Here is a 25,565-nt window from a genome sequence, read left to right as displayed (position 1 = left end):
TACAAATATATCCGCGCTACTTACTGGTTTTGGTTCAAATGTATGATACTATGAAAAACCAATGGTTAATTTTACTTTTATTAATTTTTTTTAAGTTGTGTTGTAGCTATATTACTAGTAGGACAAAGTTATGCTTCATAAATTATATATCAATCGTAATTCAGCGCTGACTTTTTAGCATGCATTTGACCGAATTGTCTGCTTTTGTCTTTATTTCCGATTGCATAAGTCTCTTATACTTTATACTTATACTTTTAGAATGGCTAATATTGTTCAATAAAACTGACGTTTAACAAAAAAGGCAGAGTTGTGCTTGTCGTGTTTCATTTTATTATAAAAGATGTAACTAATTAAAGATGTATTATACACAGTGCACATATAGCTTAAATCACATTTATATTTTATTATTGTTAAAATGAGTACGAAAATAGAGTTGTGGTTTATATTTTGAAGAAAACAAAGAGGAAGTGGTGTTTGATATCACTTCCTTTTATTGTATTTGTAACGCATTGCATGAACCACATTTTCGTCGCTATTAATATGTTTAACGTTAAATGAAACGGAAAAGAGGCAATGCTGTTTGATATAAAATATTTCGTTTCACTGTAATGTTGTACATTCCCTGAACTACGTTTTTGCAGCTATTAATATGTTTAAATGAAAACGAAAAGAGGCAGAGGTGGTTGATATCATATTTCGTCTTATTGTACATACATACAGTGAAGCAGTGGAGATAGCCGGAGTAGAAAAGGCGAGCTGACTGACGTTATCAAGTACACTGCTGTTCCATTTGCAGAATTACAGGACTTGCATCCTCACGTCCTCGGGAGTTCGTGCTCCCAAGTCAAACTTCCTAGTCTGAACTATGAAGGACGCAAGTCCGAACTTTGCGTACTTGGTATTGAGAAACGGCCCCAGTGTTGGAGTGTTTGTGTACGTGTTCCTCACCCCCTCCACCTGTGTTTCCTGCTTGGTCCACGAGTCCTGGGTTCCCCGTCCCCCGCAGGGCCTGTGCTCCACTTCCAGCGCTTCTCATCAGAGCTCGCGGCTCAATCGTCCTGACATCAGAGCTGTGTGTGTGTGAATGTGGAGGGGGAGGTACACAAGTGCCCCGTGATGGGGGTGCCAGAACACCGTCCACAGCTGCACTGCGCACCTATCACACCCGTAACATTTGTTTGTGAACACACGCTCGAGGACTGTCAACAACACAGTGAAAGCACAGATACTGTGCTGTTGTAGCTGTACCAGCGTGTGGGAGTGAGGTTAGTCGGGCAGTCCTGCTGAGAGAGGGGCCGGTGGGGAGACCGAGGGGGTCACACTGCTCCAGTTGGGTCGGGTAAAGCGGTCTGGTGGGAGGAATTTCTCTGCATTCCAGTTTCATGCCAGAGCAGCGTGCAAACTGAAGGCTATAAAAACACATGCAAATGCATGAATTCAGGCTATGCTGTGCATTTATGCAAAAATAAAAGTACAAATAAAATCACAAGACACTGCTGACCTCACTAAATAATCAGGAAATACAAAAACACAGACTAAGTATATAGCGCTCTATCATATTGGTTTTATTTCGTCACAAATTCTGTTTTTCCAGTTTTAATTTTTTCTGGCTTCAGTTTTTTTTATTTTTGATTGGTCTAGATTTTATTTTAAATGTTAAATTAAATTTTAGTAATCAAATAAAATATCTAATAATTTGAAACCTATACAGTTTTACAGCACTAATGTTTTTTTTCTTGTTTGTTTTCATTTATCTGAATTCTGTTTTAATAGTTTGATTTGTTTTAATAATCAAAGTGTGTCTAATCAATTAATTTATAAAACCGTAGCAATTTAATAATTTGTTTGCAATAATAGGACCCTATGAAACATAGTTTTTCTAAAATTCTGTATTTTGTCTGTTTTCATTTTTCTGCATTTATGATTTAATACACATTTATTATCAACAATTGTTTAAATTCGTCTTTTTAAAATATCAGATTAATAATCTGATTACTCTAAGAACATACACTACCTTTCAAAAGTTCCAGGTTGGTTAAGTTTTTTTTTTTTTTATTAATTCCTTTATTCAGAAGGATGCATTAAATTGATCAAAAGTGACAGACATTTCTGATGTTACAAAAGATTTCTACTTCAAATAAATGCTGTTTTTTTTTTTACTTTTTAACTTTTTATTTATCAAAGATTCAGGAAAAAACACTGTCCACAAAAAAAAAAACTCTTTTCAACTTGTGATGTGTCAATGCAGACTTTAGCGATGATGCTGGAAATTCAGCTTTGCCATCACAGGAATAATTGCATTTTACATTATATTAAAATACTAAAGCGTTTTTTAAATTCTTACTGTTTCACTAGTGCTGCATTATTTAATCAAAATTACAGTAAGTGTAAGATTTTTTTTTTTAAGCATTAAACGCACTGACCTCGTACTTTTAAAAGCACTCCTAGGAAAAATGGATTTCTCTGGGATGATACCCATTCAAAAAATTGTGGTAGTCAAATGAAGGCATAAAACATAATTTTAATTAATCTTTTAAAATGCAAAGAGTATGCATTACTATTTTTGTGACCATGGACCACAAAACCATAAGGGTCAGTTTTTTGAAACTAAGATTTATGCATCATCTGAAAGCTGAATAAAGATGCATTCCATTGATGTATGGTTTTGAAAGGAGGGTGGACAAAATCTAAATATTGAGAAAATAACCTATAAAGTTTTCCAAATGAAGTCCTTGAAAAGGCATATTACTAATCAAAAATTAAGTTTTGATGTATTTATGGTAGTAAACTTGCAAAATGTCTTCATGGAACATGATCTTTACTTAATCTCCTAATGATTTTTTGGCATAAAAGAAAAATCTATCATTTTGACCCATACAATGTATTTTTAGCTATTGTTATCTGGTAGTTGTTTAACATTGCTGTTGTAAAACATACGTGATTGGCTCCTGTAAACACTAACGCCTGCCTCCTTTGATTTGATTGGCTGTTGGAATCATTTTGACGTGGACTAGACCGCTGTGGCAGACTAGCTGGTTAAAATGCCCGGCAAGAACACGCACGTTCACTTTCCTGTTAAGACTAGTTCCAGTGAACGTCATCAACATGTGTGTTTGCATATTGCTTGCTTATTGGCGCCTGTGGTCCTACAGTAAGCACAAGCTCTCACTGTACTCAGAGCTGAAACCCTAAACCCTGGCTATTGTAGACATGCTGGGACTTTCTTCTGCAGTTTCAGTCGCTGTACAGTTATGATATTGTGGTAGTGTGACATGTAGCCTATTGAATTTTGACGTATTTCGATGCGTGTATCATATTGTGAGTGACACCCAACCTAGTTTTTCCTTATGTTCCCTTCCTAAGTCACGCAGAGTTTGTTTGTTACAGCCCTCATTTAAAACACACACAGATGGCTTTTATGCAGTCTTTTTGCCACTTACAGTGCATGCAAACCGACTCCCATACATGCACATAATATTATTTTTGTAATGCATCTTTAGTTTTCAAATGCAATTATTTTTAATGTTAATTATGCTATTGTATTGATAAACTATTTGTGATTTTCTTCCATTTTTTTAAATATCAAATTAATTATCTGATCACTGTAAGAACATAAACTAAGTTTGAGGTTTGTTTAGTTTTTTATTAATTCCTTTATTCAGAAGGATGCATTCAACTGATCAAAAGTGACAAAGACATTTCTAATGTTACAATAGATTTCTCTTTCAAATAAATGCTTTTTTTACTTTTTTACTTATTCATCAAAGAATCAGGAAAAAAACACTTTCCACAATAACATTTTATTTTTATGCAGCACAACTGTTGTTAACTTTTTTTGATTCTTACTGTTTTATTTTTTTTTCTTTTAAAAAGAAGCAATAAACTTATTTTAACTATATTTAGTTAGTTAGTTAGATATGCTTTTGATTATTAATATTTAATGGAACCACTACAATGGAATTAATAAAATAAAAATAAATGTAATTTAAAAAATAAAAATAAATTGTAATTTTAGTTGAACTTTTAATAAATTGCTGTTTAATATTGTAAGTTTGATTTCAATAAATTAGACATGCTTTTGATAAAAAAAAAATTAATCTAACCATTAAAAAAAACTGTAGAATTTTTATTTTTTAATTAATTTGGAAAAATATAAAAGAAAATAAAAGAAAATAAAGCAATAAACGCACTGACCTCATACTTTTGAAAACATTCTTAGAAAAAAAGATTTCTCTGAGATGATACCCATTCAAAAAGTACACCTTTGTACCTTATTGACCCCTAAAGGATGCATATTAGTTACTTCAATGTACTTATTAGTACCTAAAGTCCATACCTTTTGAGAAGGTACCGCCCCGGTGACAGCATTTGTACTTTTTTTTCTGAGAGTGAAATCGATAGTAAGAGGTCACTGATGTCAGTGATGGCTCAGTGCATGGACCGACTAATTGCTGGCCCTTGTTTTCATTATGAATATTTATTAACTACTCATGCAGCCTTAACTGTTTTTGCTGCCATAAAAATAATGAAGCAGCACAAATGGTAAAAAAACAAAAACAAATATGTGAACCTAAATAAGAACCTTATATTTTAGATACTTTGTCTAGCTTACAGCTCTACACAGCTCTGGACAATCTTTCAACCAACTTCATGAGGTGCATTCTGGGATACAGAGTTCCCATGTATGCTTGCTTTACCTTTACACAGTTTTGCTAAGTAAAAAATCCCACGGCACACCACCAAGCAAAAAAAAAAAAAAAAAAAAAAAAAAGATAGAAAGGGGGATATTATTTTCCCCCAATAATTAAACAATGCATTGCCAGAATTGGTATTATGCATTTATATGTGATCAGACACTGCACTTACCATTTTCTGAAAATCAGTTTTGTTCCATCAAAAAGGACGCATCTGAGGCAGTAAATTAATCACATTATGTTTTCGGCAGTTTAAAGTTTATTGTAGCTATATGGCGCTCAGTTTATCTTGTTGTTTAATAAATTTGGACAAAATCCCATGATATAAAAGATGAACCGCAATGCACGGGATATTTAAAACGTACAAAAGTGTATATATTAGGGCCGGGACTCGATTAAAAAAATTAATCTAATTAATTAGAGGCTTTGTAATTAATTAATCGAAATTAATCGCATTTTAATCGCATATAAATATTTGACCTGAGAACAGTGAGAAGTACGTTTTTTCATATGGATTTTTAGTATACCATTGAATAATGACTGAATACATAAACTTAAGCAACAAAATATTGTTTATTTTTGTTCAACCAAGTCCAACAGACCAGTGCAATATTGCCATTAAGTGTAGCAATAGGATACAGTGTTTCCCCTAGGTTTCCATTCTTTTTTTCTCGGTACTTTACCCTACTTTGTGTAATAACGAAAACATTTATTTCAGTGAAAAAATAAACCCAAAACTCTCTATTTTAACATTTTGAACAATAGGGCTTTACAATCTTTTGCTTTTTTTTTTTTTTTAAGAAATTCTTGTGTTTTAATTTTTCTCATAATCAAATGAAAGCATAAACATTTATTTATTTTTAATCAAACGAAAAAATAAACCTTTTTAATTTTTGGCAAACAAACAGAGGTTTGCTTTTAAAATCAATAAATAATAATAATTTAACATTTAAATAATAATCGTAGTATTTTTTTCTACAATTAAGTGGTTAATCTTGTTGTTATATTTATTTTTTATCATATATATTGTTTTTTGTCAATTATTATTTAAATAGGAATATTGCTCTGTTTCATGTTAAACCGTACTTTTATTTTGACAGGTTGCCGTGAAGTTTCTGTGTGTAAAGTATGATATGATGCTAGTTTTCTCAAATGAAACGGTAAATGTGACACTGACAGTAGCTTTGGAGATTGAGTCCATCTGTTCATGTGAGATGCAAATGCCAAAAATTAACGGGAGCATCACGCGTGCAGTAAAAAAAAAAAAAAAGGCGTCTCTGCCATTCTAACATACAGAGGCAAACAGTACATGCAGGATTCATATTAAAACGGTCTTTTTGCATTTCAGTTTTCACAGACACTAGTCCATATCGCGATTTGAATTAAGTGACAGACGAACTTTTGATTTATCAATCCAAAAATCGACGAATTTACTTGGCATTCCACGCTATAGTAAATTCGTTTTTTATGAATGGAGTCCGCGATCCAGTCCGTGTTTTCTTGGAGGAGACATTGTAAACGCGCCCCCCTAAGATAATGGTAGGGGAAACACTGGGATATTTAGAAATATAGTAGCCTACATTTCAGAAATTCAGGTACCCTATAGGTAGGTAGACCTTCTGTAAAAGCATTGAGGTGATACTTGAGGCTCGATGTGCTGCGGTGATATGCGCATTCCTTTGGTCGCTTTGGTCTGAACGCTAGTTGGTGCTCCAGTATAATCGGTCCGCTGAAACTCATCCAGTGAGAAACGTTCCGCGGTGCAAAATTAAGTGCGATTAAAATGCGTTAAAAAAATTTAACGCGTTAATTTTGTGTAATTAATTAATCTAAATTAACGCGTTAAAGTCCCGGCCCTAGTATATATATAACTAGATTAAATAGTTAGTTGAAACAAACTTGAGAAAGCCTGACAAGAAAGTTAAAAGTTTTAAAAGTTTGACTCTTTTTCAGTCTAAAATAGTTAGAAGTTTTAAGTAGTTTTAAAGCTTGAAGTTTGATAGATAGCAATAAATAAATAAATAAAAATAGCAAAAAAAAAAAAAAAGCTCTAATATACGCACTAATTGTATTTATTCTGACAGCGATGCACAAGCTTGTTAACCAGGGTTCATAGTCCAAAGCGTGAGGAAAATCTGTTTCATAGGAGAATCATTCATAAATCTGCTGCTGTCAGCAAAAGTAGTACTGAGGTCGACTTGCGGGTTTCTGCCAAAATAAATGTCAACATTCATAAATGTTAGTATTGTAATTTTACTGTTGTTCTGTGAAATAAAATAAAGCAAAAATAATAACATTCATTACAAGAGCTCTATTAATACACTTATTATAACATTCTCCTTTGCTCAGCAAGGCTGCATTTATTTGTACATTTAAAAACACATGCCTGATTCAAGAAGGGGGTCTTAAAAATGACCAAAGAATGTTATTTTACTAACTTATTAATTTTAAGTCAAATGGTGCTTTGTTAGTATGCTATAATGTCTACTATAATGTTAAAATATTCAGGGTTAAATACATATTTTTAAATAATTGTTTTGTAATTGATTTTTTTTTTTTTTTTTTTTTTTTTGAAAAGCAAGACAAAACTGTAAAAAGCACATTTTGGCTATTTAAATTATGCAATGGTGAGAAAAATTGGCAAAATACATTGGGGAAAAAAAACATGAAAACCCGTGTTCGGTAATCGGCCTTTGGCCCAGTGTTTAATTTTGTTCGCCTTCAGCCAAGAATTTTCATTTCGGTGCATAATTCATTTAAACTTTGATTTTAGAGGGTTTTCTTGCATAGTCTCCTCTCAAATGCTACATCTGACCTTTGGCTTGGCCATGTTTTTATGTTTTGGATCATTATCATGTTGGAGGGTCCACTTCAGCTTCAACATTTTTTTTTTTTACATCTCACAATGTCCTCAAGCACTATACTATATAAGACCAGAAAAACCAAGTGAGTTTCAAACGCAAGCAGCATGTACATTGTTGCTAGGATATGCATGACAAATGAAAACAAACATGGATGTAGAGGAACTTACAGCCGTAGTTGTTGCCACTCTGTGTGCTGAGTTGCAAAATGAGGCAGGCACATTTAGATGTGGTCTTGGGTGGGTTGATGCTCCTGGGACGGTCTTTACAGATTGCAGCGGGAGCTGGGGGTGAGTTGTTAAGTCTGTTACAAGGCAAGTCATACGCTGTGATGTGTTCTAAAATCAGCTCAAAATATGTTGGATAACTTTCAAAAGGATTGAGAAGCATGGTCTGAAGTAGTTTTTTTTTTCTTTAAAATGTCAACTCTGATTTTACCATGTAGCTTTGACTCATTCAGTCTGCTAGTCTGGGAAAAAGTTGTGTGGTCTGGTCCACCCCTGAGCATTTGCTTTGTTTTCCTCAAAGCTCACTTAAATCAATTGGAAAATGGATCATTAGACATGATGTTATGGTGCCTTTTGAAGCCAGTCTGAACGTGGTTTACTAACCGGGTGCCTTTATACATAAACACTGTCTGTTTACTCGTTTCCACAGTCAGAGGTCGACGGAAGAGTTTGCTTTGACATTTGTGCTTGTTTGACTTGTGTATGCTAGCCCGCAATGTTTACAAAAACTAGAAGTTTACCAAATCAGAGCATTATTACAATAGACAAAAATGTGAGAAGAAAACTGTTCAAAGAAGCACAGACCTATTTTCTGTGTTCTTTTTTTATTATCTCCAGTGTCCTTTTTTTAGTGGGGATTTACATGTACAAAACCAAAATTTGAAATTGAAAATTTGAATTTGTCGGGACATTTTAATAGTCGAAAAGAAAAAAACGCTGCTGCAGGTCAGGATTAGCTGCACTAATACAAATGAACGTGTGTGTATAGTATAGTTCTTTTATAGACTAATCTATATTAGGAAATCATTTATTATAAATGATCTCCAGTGACTTCCAGAAATAAAATTAGGGTTCCTCCGACTTCACATCTGAGAATGCAGCCAACTACTATTTTGAACAGCAATTAATCTTTTGATTTATTTCTTCAGTTAATTGTGTAAAAAAAAAGGGCAAAGTTTAGTTTCATCATTTTTATTGGAAAAGTGTGGCTGTCCACATCTCGTATACTCTACTTCAAAAAAGTGCAAACTGCAGGCTCTAAAGCAAAAAAGATTTATTATACAAGCATTACGATAAAGTGCATTAAAAAAGGTAAATTAAAGGGAACAAGTGTGTAACAATTTCAAGTAACACACATCCCCTTCAATTCAATTTTACACATACGGTATTTCATAAAATTTTTATTACGAGAAAATATGTTTTAAAGACATCTCATTACAAGAAAATGTTTTAACGAGGAAAATATGTAGTTTTACAGAGAAAAACATGCATTTTAAACAACAACAAATTATTACGAGAAAATGTTTCAAAGTGTAAAAGATTTTCCTGTTTTTACAACATATCTCGTTATTACGAGAAAAGACGTCATTTTGTAGCAACATATTACGCAGAAAAAAAATCTTGTTTATTACAAGAAAAAGTTGTTTTAAAGAGAAAAAGATGTCGTTCTAATGACATAACATCTTATTATGAAAAAATATACAGTTTTAAGTTGTTCCAACAAACAGTGCAAACAGAAAATCATCATACCCCCCATACTTTATTTGTCATACAGACTCGAAATAACTTTTCCAGCTTTATTTACAATTTTGGTCTTACTGTACAACATCAAGCCAATGAAAGAAACACAACAGTTCTGCAAATTAATACAAAACAAAAAAAAAAAATAGAATAACAGGATTGGAAAAGTTTAAGCTGCATTTAAAAAAAAAATCTCTGGCATTAGCACTTTGTGAAAAGCACTTGACACAGAAACCTGTTGATGTGAAAATGCATACTAATGAAGTGCACTCATGCTTTGGACAACATGGGTCATGCACCATTAGCAAAATGGTAGAGCATTGCACAAGCAATGGCAAGAAAATGGGCTCCGTTCTCGGGAAGTACAAAAGCTGATGAAATGTGCATCTTGAAGTCATGTTTTGTGTTGGACAGACGTTTTTTTTTTTTATTCTTATATATAGTGATGCTCCGATTGATCGGCCGATATTGGCTAAAAATAGCATTCTTTATTCATGGCTGTGTTTTTGGGCAAAATTGTGAGTGAGCCCACTCCCTTGGATGAGAAGCAACCCCACACATGAATGGTCTCAGGATGCTTTACTGTTGGCATGACACAGGACTGATGGTAGCGCTCACCTTTTCTTCTCCGGACAAGCCTTTTTCCAGATGCCCCAAACAATCGGAAAGAGGCTTCATCGGAGAATATGACTTTGCCCCAGTCCTTAGCAGTCCATTCGCCATACTTTTTGACAGAAGATCAATCTGTCCCTGATGTTTTTTTTTTTTTTTTTTGGAGAGAAGTGGCTTCTTTGCTGCCCTTCTTGACACCAGGCCATCTTCCAAAAGTCTTGGCCTCACTGTGTGTTCAGATGCGCTCACACCTGCCTGCTGCCATTCCTGAGCAAGCTCTGCACTGGTGGCACTCCGATCCCGCAGCTCAATCCTCTTTAGGAGACCATCCTGGCGCGCGCTGGCTGGACTTTCTTAGACACCCTGAAGCCTTCTTAACAAGAATTGAACCTCTTTCCTTGAAGTTCTTGATGATCCTATACAGGGATGGAAATTAGCACCCGCCACCAGCCAAATGCGGGTGATTTTGTGTTGTGGCGGGTAAACTCGCTTCACCCACCGGCCACCGTGGCAGGTAAATAAAAATAACATACTTCAACCGGACGGCGTGAGGCGGTAATGCACCTTAACATTGGTTGAGAATTGCCGTTAAAATGCACGAAGAAGAACATGGAGGACACTTTTAGCAGAGGCACCCCTTCAAAAAAATGTGTAACGTGCATATATAAACGTATACGTATAAACGTATATACATTGTTGTTGTTCTGACGGCAAACCAAAAAATCATCTCGGCATCATTCACAATTTGTTATTTAGCAGAGAACACAGAGCACAACTAGAATTTCGGCGCGGTTATTGATACACATTGGAATCTATCATTTGCACGTGCTTTTGAGTCCTGCTTATTTAAAGTGAAAGAGAGACTCATTTGCGCGCTCTCTTATATATTATTGTCTGTGCGCCCACAGAACGCTAAAAGGAGTGTGACTGATTTAAACAATTGTTAAGGGAATAAGCAAATGTAATATTGATTTAATACAACAGTTCAAAAACAAGAAAATATAAAATGACTTGCATTGTCTGACTATATCTCTATTGCCTGATTTTACTCTATTTCTTTAAATGAAAATATTTCTAAATGAGTAACAGCTCAGCCGCTGCGCATCTCTCAAAGCAAAACTGCGGTGTTTCATTCATGAATGAAAGCGCGTTTTGAACGAATCTTCAGTTCATGATTATCCATTCATAAAGACAGTCACTTGCTTCATTCCCGAATGAATCAGCCGTTCAAACGAATAATTTGTCTTACTGCCACCTGCTGGCGGATTTTGTGTCATTGTAACGTATACTTAGTTATTTAAAACGTAATATTTCTATATTAAAAAATGTATATTTAATACATTTATCTCAACATGAATTTATTTGCACTTATGCCACCTCTGAGCCTCATTAAATGTCTGAAATTGCACCTGCAAGCCACTTTTGTGTTCCTTTGTGCCACCTCTGTAGTACAAATTATTTTTTATTAATACTAATTTTATATGATTGGTAATATAGTTGTCTTATTCTGCTATTAAATTGTTTTAATCAGAAATTGTAAAAATAAAATATAATAAATATATATTTTTTAATTGACATAATGACATTTAATAAAAAAATGCCATAACAAAGGGAAAAAGAAACTGCCACTGTAAATCACATTAATGAGTCAATTATCACCTCAAGGCTAATTTTTGATCAGAATTTTTATTATTGATCAGAAGATGCTTCAACATGTTTTAAATTAGTAGGACACGCGCTGTAAGAAGGAAAAAAACTGCTTATAAAGCGGGTGTGTGACAGGTATAGCTGTGGAATGGTGTTTGGCAAAGATTTTTTTGGAGGAAAAGTTAAGTCATAAGTTTTTTTTTTTTTGTAAGAGAGAGAGAGAAAATGTCAGTATTTTATTGAGACTTGAGATTAAATAAATGCTCAAGTATAGTAGATCTTGTAGTATTAATTTGTACATGCAGCTACACATTGTCGGTTAAAAACATAAAGTGGCTGGTAAAAACATTTAGTGGCTGGTAGATTTTGAAATCCACCAGCCACACTGGCCGGTGGACAAAGTTAATTTCCATCCCTGATCCTATAAATTGTTGATTTAGGTGCAATCTTAGTAGCCACAATATCCTTGCCTGTGAAGCCATTTTCATGCAACGCAATGATGGCTGCACGCGTTTCTTTGCAGGTCACCATGGTTAACAATGGAAGAACAATCATTTCAAGCATCACCCTTCTTTTAACATCAAGTCTGCCATTCTAACCCAATCAGCCTGACATAATGATCTCCAGCCTTGTGCTCGTCAACATTCTCACCTGAGTTAACAAGACGATTACTGAAATGATCTCAGCAGGTCCTTTAATGACAGCAATGAAATGCAGTGGAAAGTTTTTTTCGGGATTAAGTTAATTTTCATGGCAAAGAAGGACTATGCAATTCATCTGATCACTCTTCATAACATTCTGGAGTATATGCAAATTGCTATTATAAAAACTTAAGCAGCAACTTTTCCAATTTCCAATATTTATGTAATTCTCAAAACTTTTGGCCACGACTGTACACGGTATGATGAATAAATCTCTTCCCCATGCGGCGTGTTAAGGCGACATGGCCACTCTATGCGTGTGTTTATACCACAGCAAGTTTCTGAAGCATCGTAGAACCGACTCTCTGCACTGCCTCGCTAAAGTTAGGCGCCTTTTGGCGGATGATAATAATAATAATCGTCTTGCTATCGTCAAAGGTGTCAGCAACTGGTGATATCTCTAACTATCGTCGATACACGATACTATCCTCTATCGGCACAAACCTAACATGGTGGTTCTTCAAGATCTTGACTGTAGCCTATTTCTACTGTTTTTTTTTTCTCAATATAGTTAATTTAGAGTTAGTTTCATTTCTTCAAATGGTGCAAACTCTGCTAGATTATAGATAAAAGATTCCCATTCCCCTGCCATTCTGTGATCGGCAGATCATGATCTTGGTGATCGGTAATCGCTGATCGGCCCCAAAAATGCTGATCGGAGCATCTCTAAATATATAATTGATTTGTTGGAAAATACTGTTAAAACAGAACATCAAGTCTTGTATACAGATTTTCTTTGACAGAAATGTCTAAAAATGTGAACAGAAATTATTCTAACATTGAATATTTTTCATATGGAGTGGGAAAAACGATGTGCATGCGAAATGAGTTTCTTGAGAGACTTATGTACTTGTGTACTGTTGTGTATGGCTTGTCTTGTAGAAGGCAGAGAAGCTTCTGTAACTAAATAACCAGCGTTCCTTTCAAAACAGATAATGAGCCTTTTGTCCTTTGTGTATTTTGAAGCACTGTGTTGTTGTACAGTACTGATCCGCTTGCATTAGCCAGAAGTCAGTTTGTGATTTATTTTGAGATCATTGGGTCTTATTCATGAAACATAGGCAAAACTTTTGTTTAAATTGTATTCAGAAAATGTTAGTTCAGTTTATGTTCTTTTATTTTTAAGCCTCTGTTTGCGGTAATAATATATAATAACAAAAATTAAGTATTTAAGGTTCATTCAATTATAGATAACTATTGTTCTCATTACTGTTTGTCTGCAAGCTTAATACTTTAATTGCATCATTTCTATTAGGCATATGGCAAATTATTCTCTAAACTGAGAATGGACTCTCAATGTGCATTGTGCATTGCATTGATCAAATCTGCAGTTTAAAATGCATGTATGAATCTGGAGGAGTGCTTCCAAGAAGGTCAGTTTTATTTTGTGCTCATATTTACAGGAGTTGAATGAATGATCCTCATTGTTGGCATTTTGTGTTCAGCATGTTGCATAAAAGCTGTGTTTGAAGTGGAGTTTATTTATGTTAGTACCACATGCATATTTGCACTGTTTATACATCTTTGTAATACTGTATTTAAAAAATATTATAAATTGTTTCTAGTTGTTGCAGCCCAGATGTTATTAAAATAAGGCCAGCAGAGGAATAAGCGTAAGCACATACTCCAAACAGAAAGTGTGTCTGGGATTTTTAGGTTTTGTTTTTCAGCCAAGAATTTTTATTTTGGTGCAAAATGAGCAAATCAGACAATATTGATTTGATACATTTCCTAGGTGGTACTCTCTTTAAAAAAATGCTGGGATAAATACAATCCAGTGCTGGGTGAAATATGGACAAACCCAGCGGTTGAATTAAATGTTTAACCCAACCTTCTGGATAGTTATATTTAACTTAATTATGTTTAAAAATTGTGTGGCTGGATTTAAATGAACTCAATATAGGTTGTTAATTAAAAATCAGACACATAATTACTAGAGGCATTAGCAGTATTTAAAAGGTGAACTTTAATAGGCAATTAAAAAATATATATTGTGTTAAACTTATTAATACGTTCATTTATTCAGCATATTAATAAACAGTGTTGGGGAAAGTTACTTTTAAAAGTAATGCATTACAGTTACTCCCTAAAATAGAAACTAATTACGTTACTTATTTACTTTTTATGGAAAGTAATGCGTTTACTTGCTTGCTTGTTTTTAATATAAAAAGTTCTATTTTTGTCAAATGTAAAAGCCTTTTTACATCAAAATCCTCAGGCTTAGAGAAAAGTAAATTGACGTCTGTACAGTAGACCGCAGAAGAAAAAATGTCAACTCTTTAGCAGTAAAAAAAGAAAACAAATGTTAGATTATCTTGAGTAATTTTTGCTTATTAGTATGGATGAATTGGATCATCGAAGGTCGGCAGCAAAGACATAATAAAATAAGATGAGATTAAATACATAAAGGATATTTGTATTATTTAACGTTTTAATTATTGCAGGTTTGCGTTGAATTTCACAGTTTTTATTCATTTTGAGGAATACTCTATCTGTTTTTTTAGTGAGTGAGATGAATTAATGCATGTTCACATTTATTCTAGAACTAAAGTAAAATCTTACTCAATTTCTCTCAACATGGAGACAGGAGAGCTTTTAATCAATAAATGGGGGAGAAAAGTAACTGTCTTTACTTATTTGAAAAAGTAACTCAGATGTTTTCTTATCATTTAAAAATGTGTTACTTTACTAGTTACTTGGAAAAAGTAATATTATTACATAACTTGCGTTACTTGTAATGCATTACCCCCAACACTGTTAATAAATACTAATTTCAAACCTATTCTAGGTTCATTTTAAGAAAGAATTTAAGCAATTGAGTTAAATAAAGCTACCCAGAAGGTTGGGTTAAACATTCAACCCAGTTCTCTGGGTTTGTCCATATTTCACCCAGCGCTTATTTGTTTTAACTGCTGATTGCATGCGTGTGAAAAACATGATGGAAGAGCTTTAATATTGTGAGAATTTCCCTGCGAGGGGCTTTTCTCTGTACAGTAAGCCCGTGATTGAAAGCGCTCCTAGTTTTACAGTGTGACCCAGTTCGACTGTAACTGAGTGTGGTGATACCGTGGTAAGGCTCATGACAGCGGCAGTTAGCAGCTCGTTTCGTGTGCTAGTTCACATTACAGCCGGAACCTGGTGGACGAGCGTGACAAAGTTTGCTCTCTGTAACGCCCCCGTCATGCTTAAAGGCAAGGAAACCTGATTAACTTCACTAAAGCAGTAGACACTAATACTTCATGCCTGTCCCAGTTCCTTAAAGTTGTTTTTTTGTAGCCAGTGGCAGGACAGTGGTGTGCGGTTTCAGAAATGGCCAACGAACAAACATGTATTTTCCAAAGCTTCCTGCAGTCGGCCCAGCGTGTGACGCCAGTGAGCAATGGCAGACCATACGACCAAAGAAATGCCTGTTTGTGTTCCCTCTCACCGCCTGGCTATGTTTGGAGTCGATCATGTGATTTAAAGGACATTTGATGATAATGTAGCCATTTTAAGAGGTTTATACTATCTTTTTCTTTTAAAAAGTATTTCTATTAAGTAAATGGAACAAGTAATCCAAGCTAACAAGTGTTCATCATGTGGCTGTTTCTCAATTCCAATAATGTAAAGTACGGACTGGTGTAGGACGGTCTTGGCAGGCTACCTTGAAAGAACGAATTTGTAAGGATGCAGAACGCATCTTCGTTATAATTGAGATGCGTAGTGGTCTTGTTGTTCTGTGGAAGCACATTATAAGTAGATTCTAGGGTTGCGCAGTATGCTAGTACCAGAAAAATACGGGTATAAATTATATTTGATATAATTTATTAATGGTTATTGATATGCTGCTGTTATGAAGTTCACCGCTATTTGGCAGTGTTACCAAAACTGATGCGAAACCGGCAAAAGTGACAACAGAGTAGCAAGCTGATCAAACAGATACAACTCACTCTACATGATAATTGTGCATGTTGGTGAATATTGGTGCAATGATAATGCTCCCGTGTATTTGTGTAAGCGCTCTGTGATGAGTGACTGAGATTTCTATTTAGCCCGTGTTTTTGCAGCATTGAGCATTGTAGCGAATCAAAGGCATATCTGTTGAGCATGTGAACGTAATGACCAATCAGATGTGTTTATGTTGGTCTGAATCCACTCAGCAACAGTTTTTGCTCAGTCAGCGCTGAGCTTCAGTGATTATAATTAGAGATCAACCAAGATATAGATTTACCGATATTTAAGCATTTTACCATAATTGGATATTGGTTTTGTTATATCAGATTTACCGATAAACACCGCCATCTTGTTGGGTGTTTTTAAAAAAAATTCGCAAAGGATCACTATTGCAGCGCATCTGAGGGGAGAAGAGAAAACAACAACGCCGTTCAAATTATTATTATTATTATTTTTTTAAATCAGTCAAATAGTGTCGAAAGACAGTTTAAAACACCCTAAATTATATGAACATTTACTATGTAAACATTTTCATTAATACACATCCAAATAAATACAACTCTATGGAAATGTATTATCTTATTTGAGTATACTTCTGTGTGAAGGTATAAACAGCACTTTGTCGGCAGTCATTTCAGAATCTAGAACGACATAAACATTATTATTTCTGATATAACATAGCGATTGAGAAATGCAATAAAATACAAGGTTGTGTTTGTTATACTGTATTTCAGTATTCCAGAGAATATTATTCAGTGAATTATTCTTCACTCTTTAGTCTATTAAACAGCTTAAAAACTGTGTGTAAAATGAAGTTGATTTTATTTTTATTTTTAAATTTAACATGAAAGACACTTTATTTATTTATTTTTTATTTTTGTAAATATGACTGAAAGGAGGAAAGCCAAAAGTGAAGCATGGACTTCACCTTGTCATTTATTTACTTTATAACAGTAAATAATTATCGGTTCTGCATATCGGTTATCGGGCAAATAAACATGCAAATAATTGGTATCGGTTATAAAACAAAATCAATGTTGTCGATCACTAATTATAATGGCAGTGCTCTTTGCTTGCGCTTTGTGTTTAATAATAAAAAGTCATTTTAATTGCATGGCTTCTGTTTTACTGAGTATGGAGCACTGAGGGGTGCTGTTTATGTTTATACGTTTTACACATTTGTTACTGCAGAGTTTCAAGCCATCTTCAAGTTATCTTTTGAGGCTGCTCTTTTGTCACCTATTGTTATCAAGGTATCAGATTGTGGTATTGTACTAAAGCCAAAATTGTGGTGTCAAGCCATCCCTAGATTCTTTTTAATTTAGATAAACATACTACAGGCGTTTTTTCAGGTCTTTAACAAACAAAATGTTAACTATCACAAGCAGTCACTTACTTGCGAGTTTGCAGCGGGAATCTCTTAGTGTTGCTATACTTTGCTACATGTCATGCCACTTTTAAAAATAAGTTTTAAAAGATGTTTAAAGAGCAGGTCATATGGTATTTTAAAGTGTCTTAATATTGAGTCCCCTGTAACAGGTTTGGATGCATCTAAGGTCAGAAAACATTGTAATTTTCTCAGAATATACATTTAAATATTAGAATAATTTTGCAAAGATTGAAAGCAGTTCAGAGTTTAAGGTCTGCTTTCATAAGCCTATTCTGCTCTGATTGGTCAGCTGGCCAAGTCTGTTGTGATTGGTCTTGTATACAGTGTAAGCGAATAGTGCCCACAGCTAAACTTTAGCTCAGGGGTGGCCAAAATCCTGCAGAGTTTAGCTTCAACCCCAAGTAAACACACCTGAACCAGCTAATCAAGCTCTTAGTAGGCATACTAGAAATTTCCCAGCAGGTGTGTTGAGACAAGTTGGAGCTAAACTCTGCAGGATACCGGCCCTCCAGGACTGAGTTTGGGTTTACCTGCTAAATTGTAAACGCTTCACAATAATAATGGTGGATATGTTAGTCAAATGCTAACATGACTAACTGATGAAACAATACAGTTTGCAAACCAAAATATGTCTACATTTCTTATTATTAAATGAACTGCAAAAAATATATTTTTCTGAAGTCCAAATGATCTGCTCTTTAAAGCTTACAATAAAGCTTTTGTACGTTGCCCGCGATGATCATCCAAGTACTTTCATGTGTCCTCTGCAGTGCATTGTTCCAAAAAAAGTAACTAATTATATACAGTATCTCACATCTCTGAGGATTTGAGAATTAGAATTGTTGCTCTCCACAAAGATGGCCAAGGCTATTAGAGGTTCAGTAACACCCTGAAACCCAGTTACACTACAGTGGTCAGGGTCACACAGAGGTTTTCCAAGATTGGTTCCATCCGGAACAGGCCTTGCAAGGGTCCATCAGCGAAGTTAAGCACTCGTTCTGTGCGTCAGGTGCAGAACCTGGCTTCAAAACACAGATGCATGAGTGCTGCCATCATTGCTTTAAAGGTTGCAGAAGTAGAAGGTCAGCTTGTGCTCAGATCATACGCCGCACACTGCAACAAGTCAGTTTGCATAGGCGTCGTCTTAGAAGGAAGCCTCATCTGAAGCTGGCTCACAAGAAGGCCTGTAAACGGTTTGCTGAAGACAACCAAGAGCATGAATTACTGGAACCATGTCCTGTGGTCTGATGAGACTATAAGATAAACTTGTTTGGCTCAGATGGTGTCCAGCATGTGTGGCGATGCCCTGCTGAGGAGTACCAAACGAATGCCTACAGTCCAGCATGGTGGTGGTAGCATCATGGTCTGGGGCTGCATGAGTGCTGCTGGTTCTGGGGAGCTGTAGTTCATTGAGGGAAACATGGACTCCATTATGTACTGTACATTCTGAAGCAGAACATGATGCCTTCCCTCCAGAAACTAGGTCGAACGGCAGTTTCCAACATTATAACAATCCCAAACACACCACCAAGATGACAACTGCCTTGCTGAGTAAGCTGAAGCTGAAGGTGAAGGTGATGGGGTGGCCAAGTATGTCTCCAGACCTGAACCCTATTAAGCACCTGTGGGTCTTCCTCAAGCGTAAGGTGTTAGACCATGTGTCTAACATCCAGCAGCTCTGTGAGGAGTGGAAGAGGATCCCAGCAACAATCTGTGCAGCTCTGGTCAATTCCATGCCCAGGATGATTAAGGCAGTGCCAGATAACAATGGTGCTAACACAATATATTGACACTTGGACAAGTTCACTTAGGGGGTACTCAATTTTGTTGCCAGCTATTTTGACAATAATGGCTGTATGTTGAGTTATTTTCAGAGGACAGTAAATCTATACTGCTATACAAGCTGCACATTGACTACTCTAAAATATATCCAAGTTTCATTTCTATAGTATTGTCCCTTGAGAAGATATAATGGTTGCTGAAATGTGAGGGGTGTGCTCACTTTTGTGACATACTGTATGCTTTTTTCTTTTTATGAAAAGTAATGTTATTTGCTTTTTAATAACAAAAGAAAACAAGAGTTTTATTTTTGGCATTTGTAAGGTCCCTTTCATATCAAAAGTGAAATTTAATAAGCGTCAGACTGAAGAAAGTGCCTTTGCACTTACTTTGCTCAACATGGTGACAGGAGAGCTGGGAAAACAAAGTGCATTACTTATTTAAAAAAGTAGCTGAGATGTTTTCTTGTCAACTTAAAAGTAATACTTTACTACTTATGTGATAAAGTAACCCGATCACATAACTTGCATACTGTACTTGTAATGCGTTACCCCAACACGTTTCCTCTGTATTTGCATTCTTGAGTTTTAGAGTTGAGCTTCAATGGTTGATGAGCTGTAAGGGCTATAAAACCACAAGGATGCAAGATCACTTAAAAACCCATAGCCATTGAATGCTGTTTTAAGAAAGCATCCCAAGATGTACCTCATGACGTTGAATGTCCAGAGCTGGATTGTAAACGAAGGGTTTGCTTTATGTTGGGCGATGGACAAAGCTCTCAGCATATCACAACACTCCTGCTCTCATTGTTTACCAGTTATTTTCGCTTTGTCTGTTTGCTGGAAAGGTTAGTTTGTGGCTGGTTCTTTGTTTCTGATAGCTGGTTTAGTTACCTGTGCCGAGCGCTGGTTAGTTCAGTGCGTGTTTGGAGTCTTTCTTTAACGTCTGAGTGTTTGGCCCCTCCAGCAGAGATGTGCTCATTGTGTTGAGAGTAACCCGAGCGCTGAGAGCGCGGCGGCCCATGAGAAAGGGTGTGCACAGCTACAGGCCTGCAGTCTAGGCTTACGTGCGGGGCTGAAATGGATTCCCAGCCGCTGGCTCTTCCACATCCCACCTGCGTGGCCCACAATGCCTCTTTGTTCCTGCCCCATGGCACTGTGGGATAGCTGTTATCCGAGAGGCAGGGGTTGGCCACCACCGACTTTCTCATTCAAAGTAAAGATGGTGAATTCCTGCTATCCGGTTTCGTCGTGGCTGGCTCAGGCTCGTGAGAGCTGCTTTCTCCTAGTGTGGGAGTGAGCTGGTCTGTTGTTTACTTGCACGCTTACAGTGTTGCCGTTTGATTCGCGTTAAAGCCGTGCACTTCTCGTCTGGAACACAGAGTGTGAGAGTGTTTGTAGGTACAAACAATCTGTCTGTACATGGGGAAAACTTGACACCACCTGCAGTTTGATAATGTTCTTTTGCAACGAGATCAATTCCTTACTTTTGAAAAACCAGTGCTTTCGCCACCTGCCAATCAACACGTATCCTTATGTTAAAAAATGGCATTTAAGGTGAGACACTGCAGGTGAATAGGGTAAAAGAATTAACTAATAGTTATCACCTTACTTACCCAGTTGATTGATTACATTGATAATTGCAAAAAAAAATTGTATTACAAGTTTTCTAAATTGTTAGGTTTAAATATGCAAGTGAGCCATTATTTAATGAAATATGCACTAATTTGCATACATTTCTAGTACAAAAATGTAAACACTGGATGAAGTCAGTTTCAAAATTCTTGTTTAATTTTTTTGACAGATTAGAGTCAAAAGATTTTACACTGGGGATTTTGGGTCAATTTGTCACTCCATAATTCAGAAAATACTTAGAACAGACCGAAAACAATATATTTTTTGCAATTTTGGGGGGAATAAAATGTTGTATGTAATCAAGCAAATTATATATAAACAAATCCCTCTGTATAAACCTTCAGGATATCGACAGGGATACAATTGTAAAGTTTGGTGTTTGTAAGTGCTACTGAAGTGGAGTTTTTCATTTTAAGAAAACTGCCTTTAAAATATGGATTGTAATTGAAATTTATTGACACAAATAGATAAAGTGCTATAAAAGGAACACTTAACAGTGTCTTTTGGATGTTTTCTTTCCACTAGTCTGAAAAAAACACTATGAACAACCAAAAAGCCCAAAATCTTAAACTTGACAGTGTCTCTCCTTAACCAAGTATTTATCAGTTAAGTGAAGATTTCTATCTGAGCAGCTGTTTAAGATAAAAGTAAATGAGTAATAACAAACAGAGAATAGCGTTGCAAAGAATAGTGCAAATAAACCCATAAGAAAAGAAGACAGCTTAAGTTTTTCAGGTATTTAACAGCAGTGTCAAATAAAAATCAAGTATTAAATTGATGAGAAAAAGCATTAAGTAAAAAAAAATGATGTTATTTTAAAAAGAACAAAAATGGCAATCTCCAAAATAATGTCAGTTTGTTTTTAATAAATTTTCTGCATTATAATTGTTTACTCTACCTGTGATTTTATACTTTTAAAGTTTCAAATAAGTTTTTGGAGAATAAAATGTCAAAATTTGGTTGAAATAATGTTATATTGTCATTCAGTGTAACACAATATTTATGTAAAAATTCAAACAACATGCTTATTCTGACTTATACATACAATATATAAATATATAAAATAATAAGGTAGCATATTAAATTTGATTTGTTTTAAATCTGAAAAATGGGCAAAACCTAGGATAGTGACCAATTTCTAGAAAATCTAGAATTACAGCTAATTAGTATTTGGGGTGAAAGTAATTCCTCTTTTAATATGTCATATTTATTTTTGTTGTAAATATGCCTGACAAGATTGTTACACTGAAAGACATTTTAGTGGGTGTGTTCTGTAAATTAGGGAAAAAAGTATATTTATTTTTTGCTCAGAAAACAAAAATGCAATTACATTAAACAGAAAAAGTTTAATATTTTTGTAAAGTTTAAAGCAGTATTACACTTGTTTTTATGCTTAAACCTTTTTGTGAACCATGTATATGTACAGTTTTTCAGGTATTTAACAGCAGCATTATATAAACACAAAGCATCAACAAAACTGTCCGTCTCCAAACTAGGAAGGTCCATTTTCAGGCTTTTTTTAATAATCTTCTGCATTGTAATCGTTTACTTTAACTGTCATTTTTGGGCTTGGAAAAATAAGTTATACATTTCTGTTTAATATTTGCTAAATGTGCCAAATAAAGGCAAAACTAAATGTCACATTTATTATAAGATATTCATTACTGTTAATATAATGTTTGTTTAAATTAAGTTGCTTTTTGTTGTAAATATACCTGACAGGATTGTTACACTGAATGACATTTTAGTGTAATTTGTGATATTTATTTTTTTGCTCTAAGAAACAAAAATGCAATAACATTAAACAGAAACATTTAAATATTTTTTTGAAAATCAACATCAAGTTTAAAGCAGTATTACACTTATTGTTTTTATGCCTAAACCTTTTTTTGACCCATGTATATGTATATCTCTTCTCCTTTCATTTTTCTTGTTAGGTCCTGTTACAAAAAAGCACAAGGCAGCATGTTTGTGTCGTTGTGTGAACTCTGACCAACTCGATGAAAATAAAAACACTCAGAAGAGCTTCTCTGCGCTCTTCCTGTAGAGTACTGTAATTATCTTTAACACATCGCTATTATTGTCCCGTTGGCTTGACATGCTGTTTTAAAACCACGGCCGTATTTTAAAATGGCACGTCAAGTTAAAACAGCCCGTCCCTCTTCCTACAAGACCTGCTACCCAGCTCAGACACAAGCAGGTCTTAATGTCATTTTAATTATTGACACAATAAAACAATCCCATCAGTGTTGAGATTGGCAGTACAGAGAGTTGTTATTTTGCTTTAGTAGGAAAAACTGAGAATGTTGCTTTTTGCAATTTTAGTATCATGCTTAAACATTGTTTTAGGTTAATGTCAGGTAATTAGATGAGCGCTGCGGTTTTGGTGAAGTAACTTGGAGGCGGTTGGTCAGCAGGTAACGGTTCTGTAAAATAGTAGCTGTTTGTGCATTTTCTGAGACGTCACTGCACTTCCTCATTTGATGTGACTGGGGGAGCACAGGAAGTCTGGCTTTCCTGTCCTAGGCTTGTTATTGTTATGCAGCGCTCACTGCTGCTTATTGAGGAAGCTCAAAGAGCCGATGGGACACCAGTGATTCTGCTGCTCGGTAAAGATGGAAACGCTGCACAGCGGCCCTGATCTCGCTCCTGATCCTGCTGCCACATGTGGACACACAGCGCCAAATGGGTGCTTAGACGCTCTCTCAAATCTATCTTACTGTCTGTCTTTCTCAGTCCTGTTTTTCTGTTTTTGTTCTGTCTGTCTCCATCGCTGTCTCTGTTGGGCAGTTTAGGGGCTTTTCCACCATTCACTTTAATGATGGTTAATGAGACACTCAGTTGTGATTTTGATCTTGTGTGAATTGGTACGTGGCGGGTGAGTTCTGTCAGAAAGAGATAACATAGTTTTTGATTCAGTGTTTCCTCTGCAGATTTAGCGGAAGAGTCATTTATTCGTAGATGAGACTGCTTTGCATTTTGCATCAGTTGCTTGTTTTTTTGTTTTTTTTTAGTCACTTTGGTTAAAAGTAGCTGCTAAATGAATAAATTCACTCCTGAGGGCAGTCAGTGAGGCCAATGTGTTCTTGGTTTGTCTTTAAATGTAATTTTAACTAGTCTTTTTATTTTATCATATTCAATCCTGATTGCTTTGACTGCTTTTGACACAGAATCTGCACAATGTGCAATGAACGAAGTTTGGCATTTTTAATGATTGGCATCAGCTTATTAGTGTCTTTTTAACTTTAACTTTAACTTTAACCATTTTAAACATCTTGGTTTACTATCTTTGTTTAACCATAATGTCTAAACTATTAGCAATGTTTAACTAAACAAAGTCTAATTATCTCTAATAAATCAGTTTGAGCAAAAAAAATCCCAGTACATCAAGTCTTATTAGTGCATTGCTATTTTTTAGACATGCTTTTAATAACTCTTTTTTTTTGTTGTTGTTGCAAAAAAAATATTATAAGGATGCTTTCATTTCTTATATGAATGCAATCGTACTGTATAGCGGAAGTAAATAGCTATTGAAGTATGCTTCAATAAAACTGCGTTTGTTCATGTTCTGACTTGCTTTCCTGACAAACTGGACTGTTTATCAGTTTTATGCTCAACTCCAGCTGAAATGGACTGGAGCGTGTGGTTTTTTTTTTTTTTTTTCTAACATTGGCAGTACAATCACAGCAGAGCAAGATCCAAATCAGAGTAAAAAAATCTAAATCAGTCAACCACCAGTGCACATCTGTGCTGATTTATAGGAAAATATCTGAATTTCTGTGTAAATATGGTAAAAAAATAACCAAACACATGCTTATTAACTTGCTTCTCTGTGCAGCCGGGACATGGAGAACAAGGAGACTCTGCGCGGGCTGCAGAAGATGGAGGACCGGCCAGAGGAGCGTTTGATCCGGGAGAAGCTCAAGGCCACCTGTATGCCCACCTGGAAGAGCGAGTGGCTGGAGAGGCGGAGCAGGAGAGGGCCGATGGTACGGAACTGTTAAACATTGGTCATGGTTCAATTAATTTTACGTTCATTAAGTTTCGTTTTTCTGCAACTGTGTGTCAAACGGTCATTATAACTTGAGCAGGGGTGCCCAAACTCGGTCCTGGAGGGCCAGTGTCTTGCAGAGTTTAGCTCCAATCACAATAAGACACACCTGAACCAGCTAGTCAAGCTCTTACTAGGCATACTAGAAATCTCCCGGCAGGTGCGTTGAGGCAAGTTGGAGCTAAACTCTGCAGGACACCAGCCCTTCAGGACTGACTTTGGTCACCCCTGTTCTAGAGTATTTATTCTATATCTTAATTTAATGTTGAATAAACATTTACTAATAGAGTTTTAAATTAAAAGTTGAGTCTGTGTACATCTGTTAACTTGAAGAAACAAAGAAAATATCTTATAAACTAGCATTAACAAAAAAACAATATTTTTATTACATTTTGTTGTATGTGTTAGTTTGTTTTCTCTAATGCTACAAGAAATTAAATAACAGTTCTGGCCTAGAAACAGGATTCTATTTTAGGGATGCTATTTAAAAAAAAAAAATGTAATCTTTTTTTTAC

At 35.3% G+C, this 25,565-nt stretch overlaps 1 protein-coding gene across 1 annotated transcript in view; it reads left to right on the top strand.

Moving 5' to 3' along the window:
- map3k1 (mitogen-activated protein kinase kinase kinase 1, E3 ubiquitin protein ligase) overlaps window positions 1-25,565 on the top strand; it is a 97,660-nt gene that overhangs the window by 23,715 nt on the left and 48,380 nt on the right. Inside the window, exon 2 of the mRNA XM_073829292.1 lies at window positions 24,838-24,988. Coding sequence (XP_073685393.1) covers window positions 24,838-24,988 — 151 coding nt within the window. The remainder of the gene's footprint in view (window positions 1-24,837; window positions 24,989-25,565) is intronic.

Source organism: Garra rufa, chromosome 23 (genome assembly GCF_049309525.1).
Source record: "Garra rufa chromosome 23, GarRuf1.0, whole genome shotgun sequence".
NCBI classification, from domain to species: domain Eukaryota; kingdom Metazoa; phylum Chordata; class Actinopteri; order Cypriniformes; family Cyprinidae; genus Garra; species Garra rufa.
Note: the sequence above shows the minus strand (reverse complement) of the source record. Positions and strands in the feature narration are given on the sequence as shown.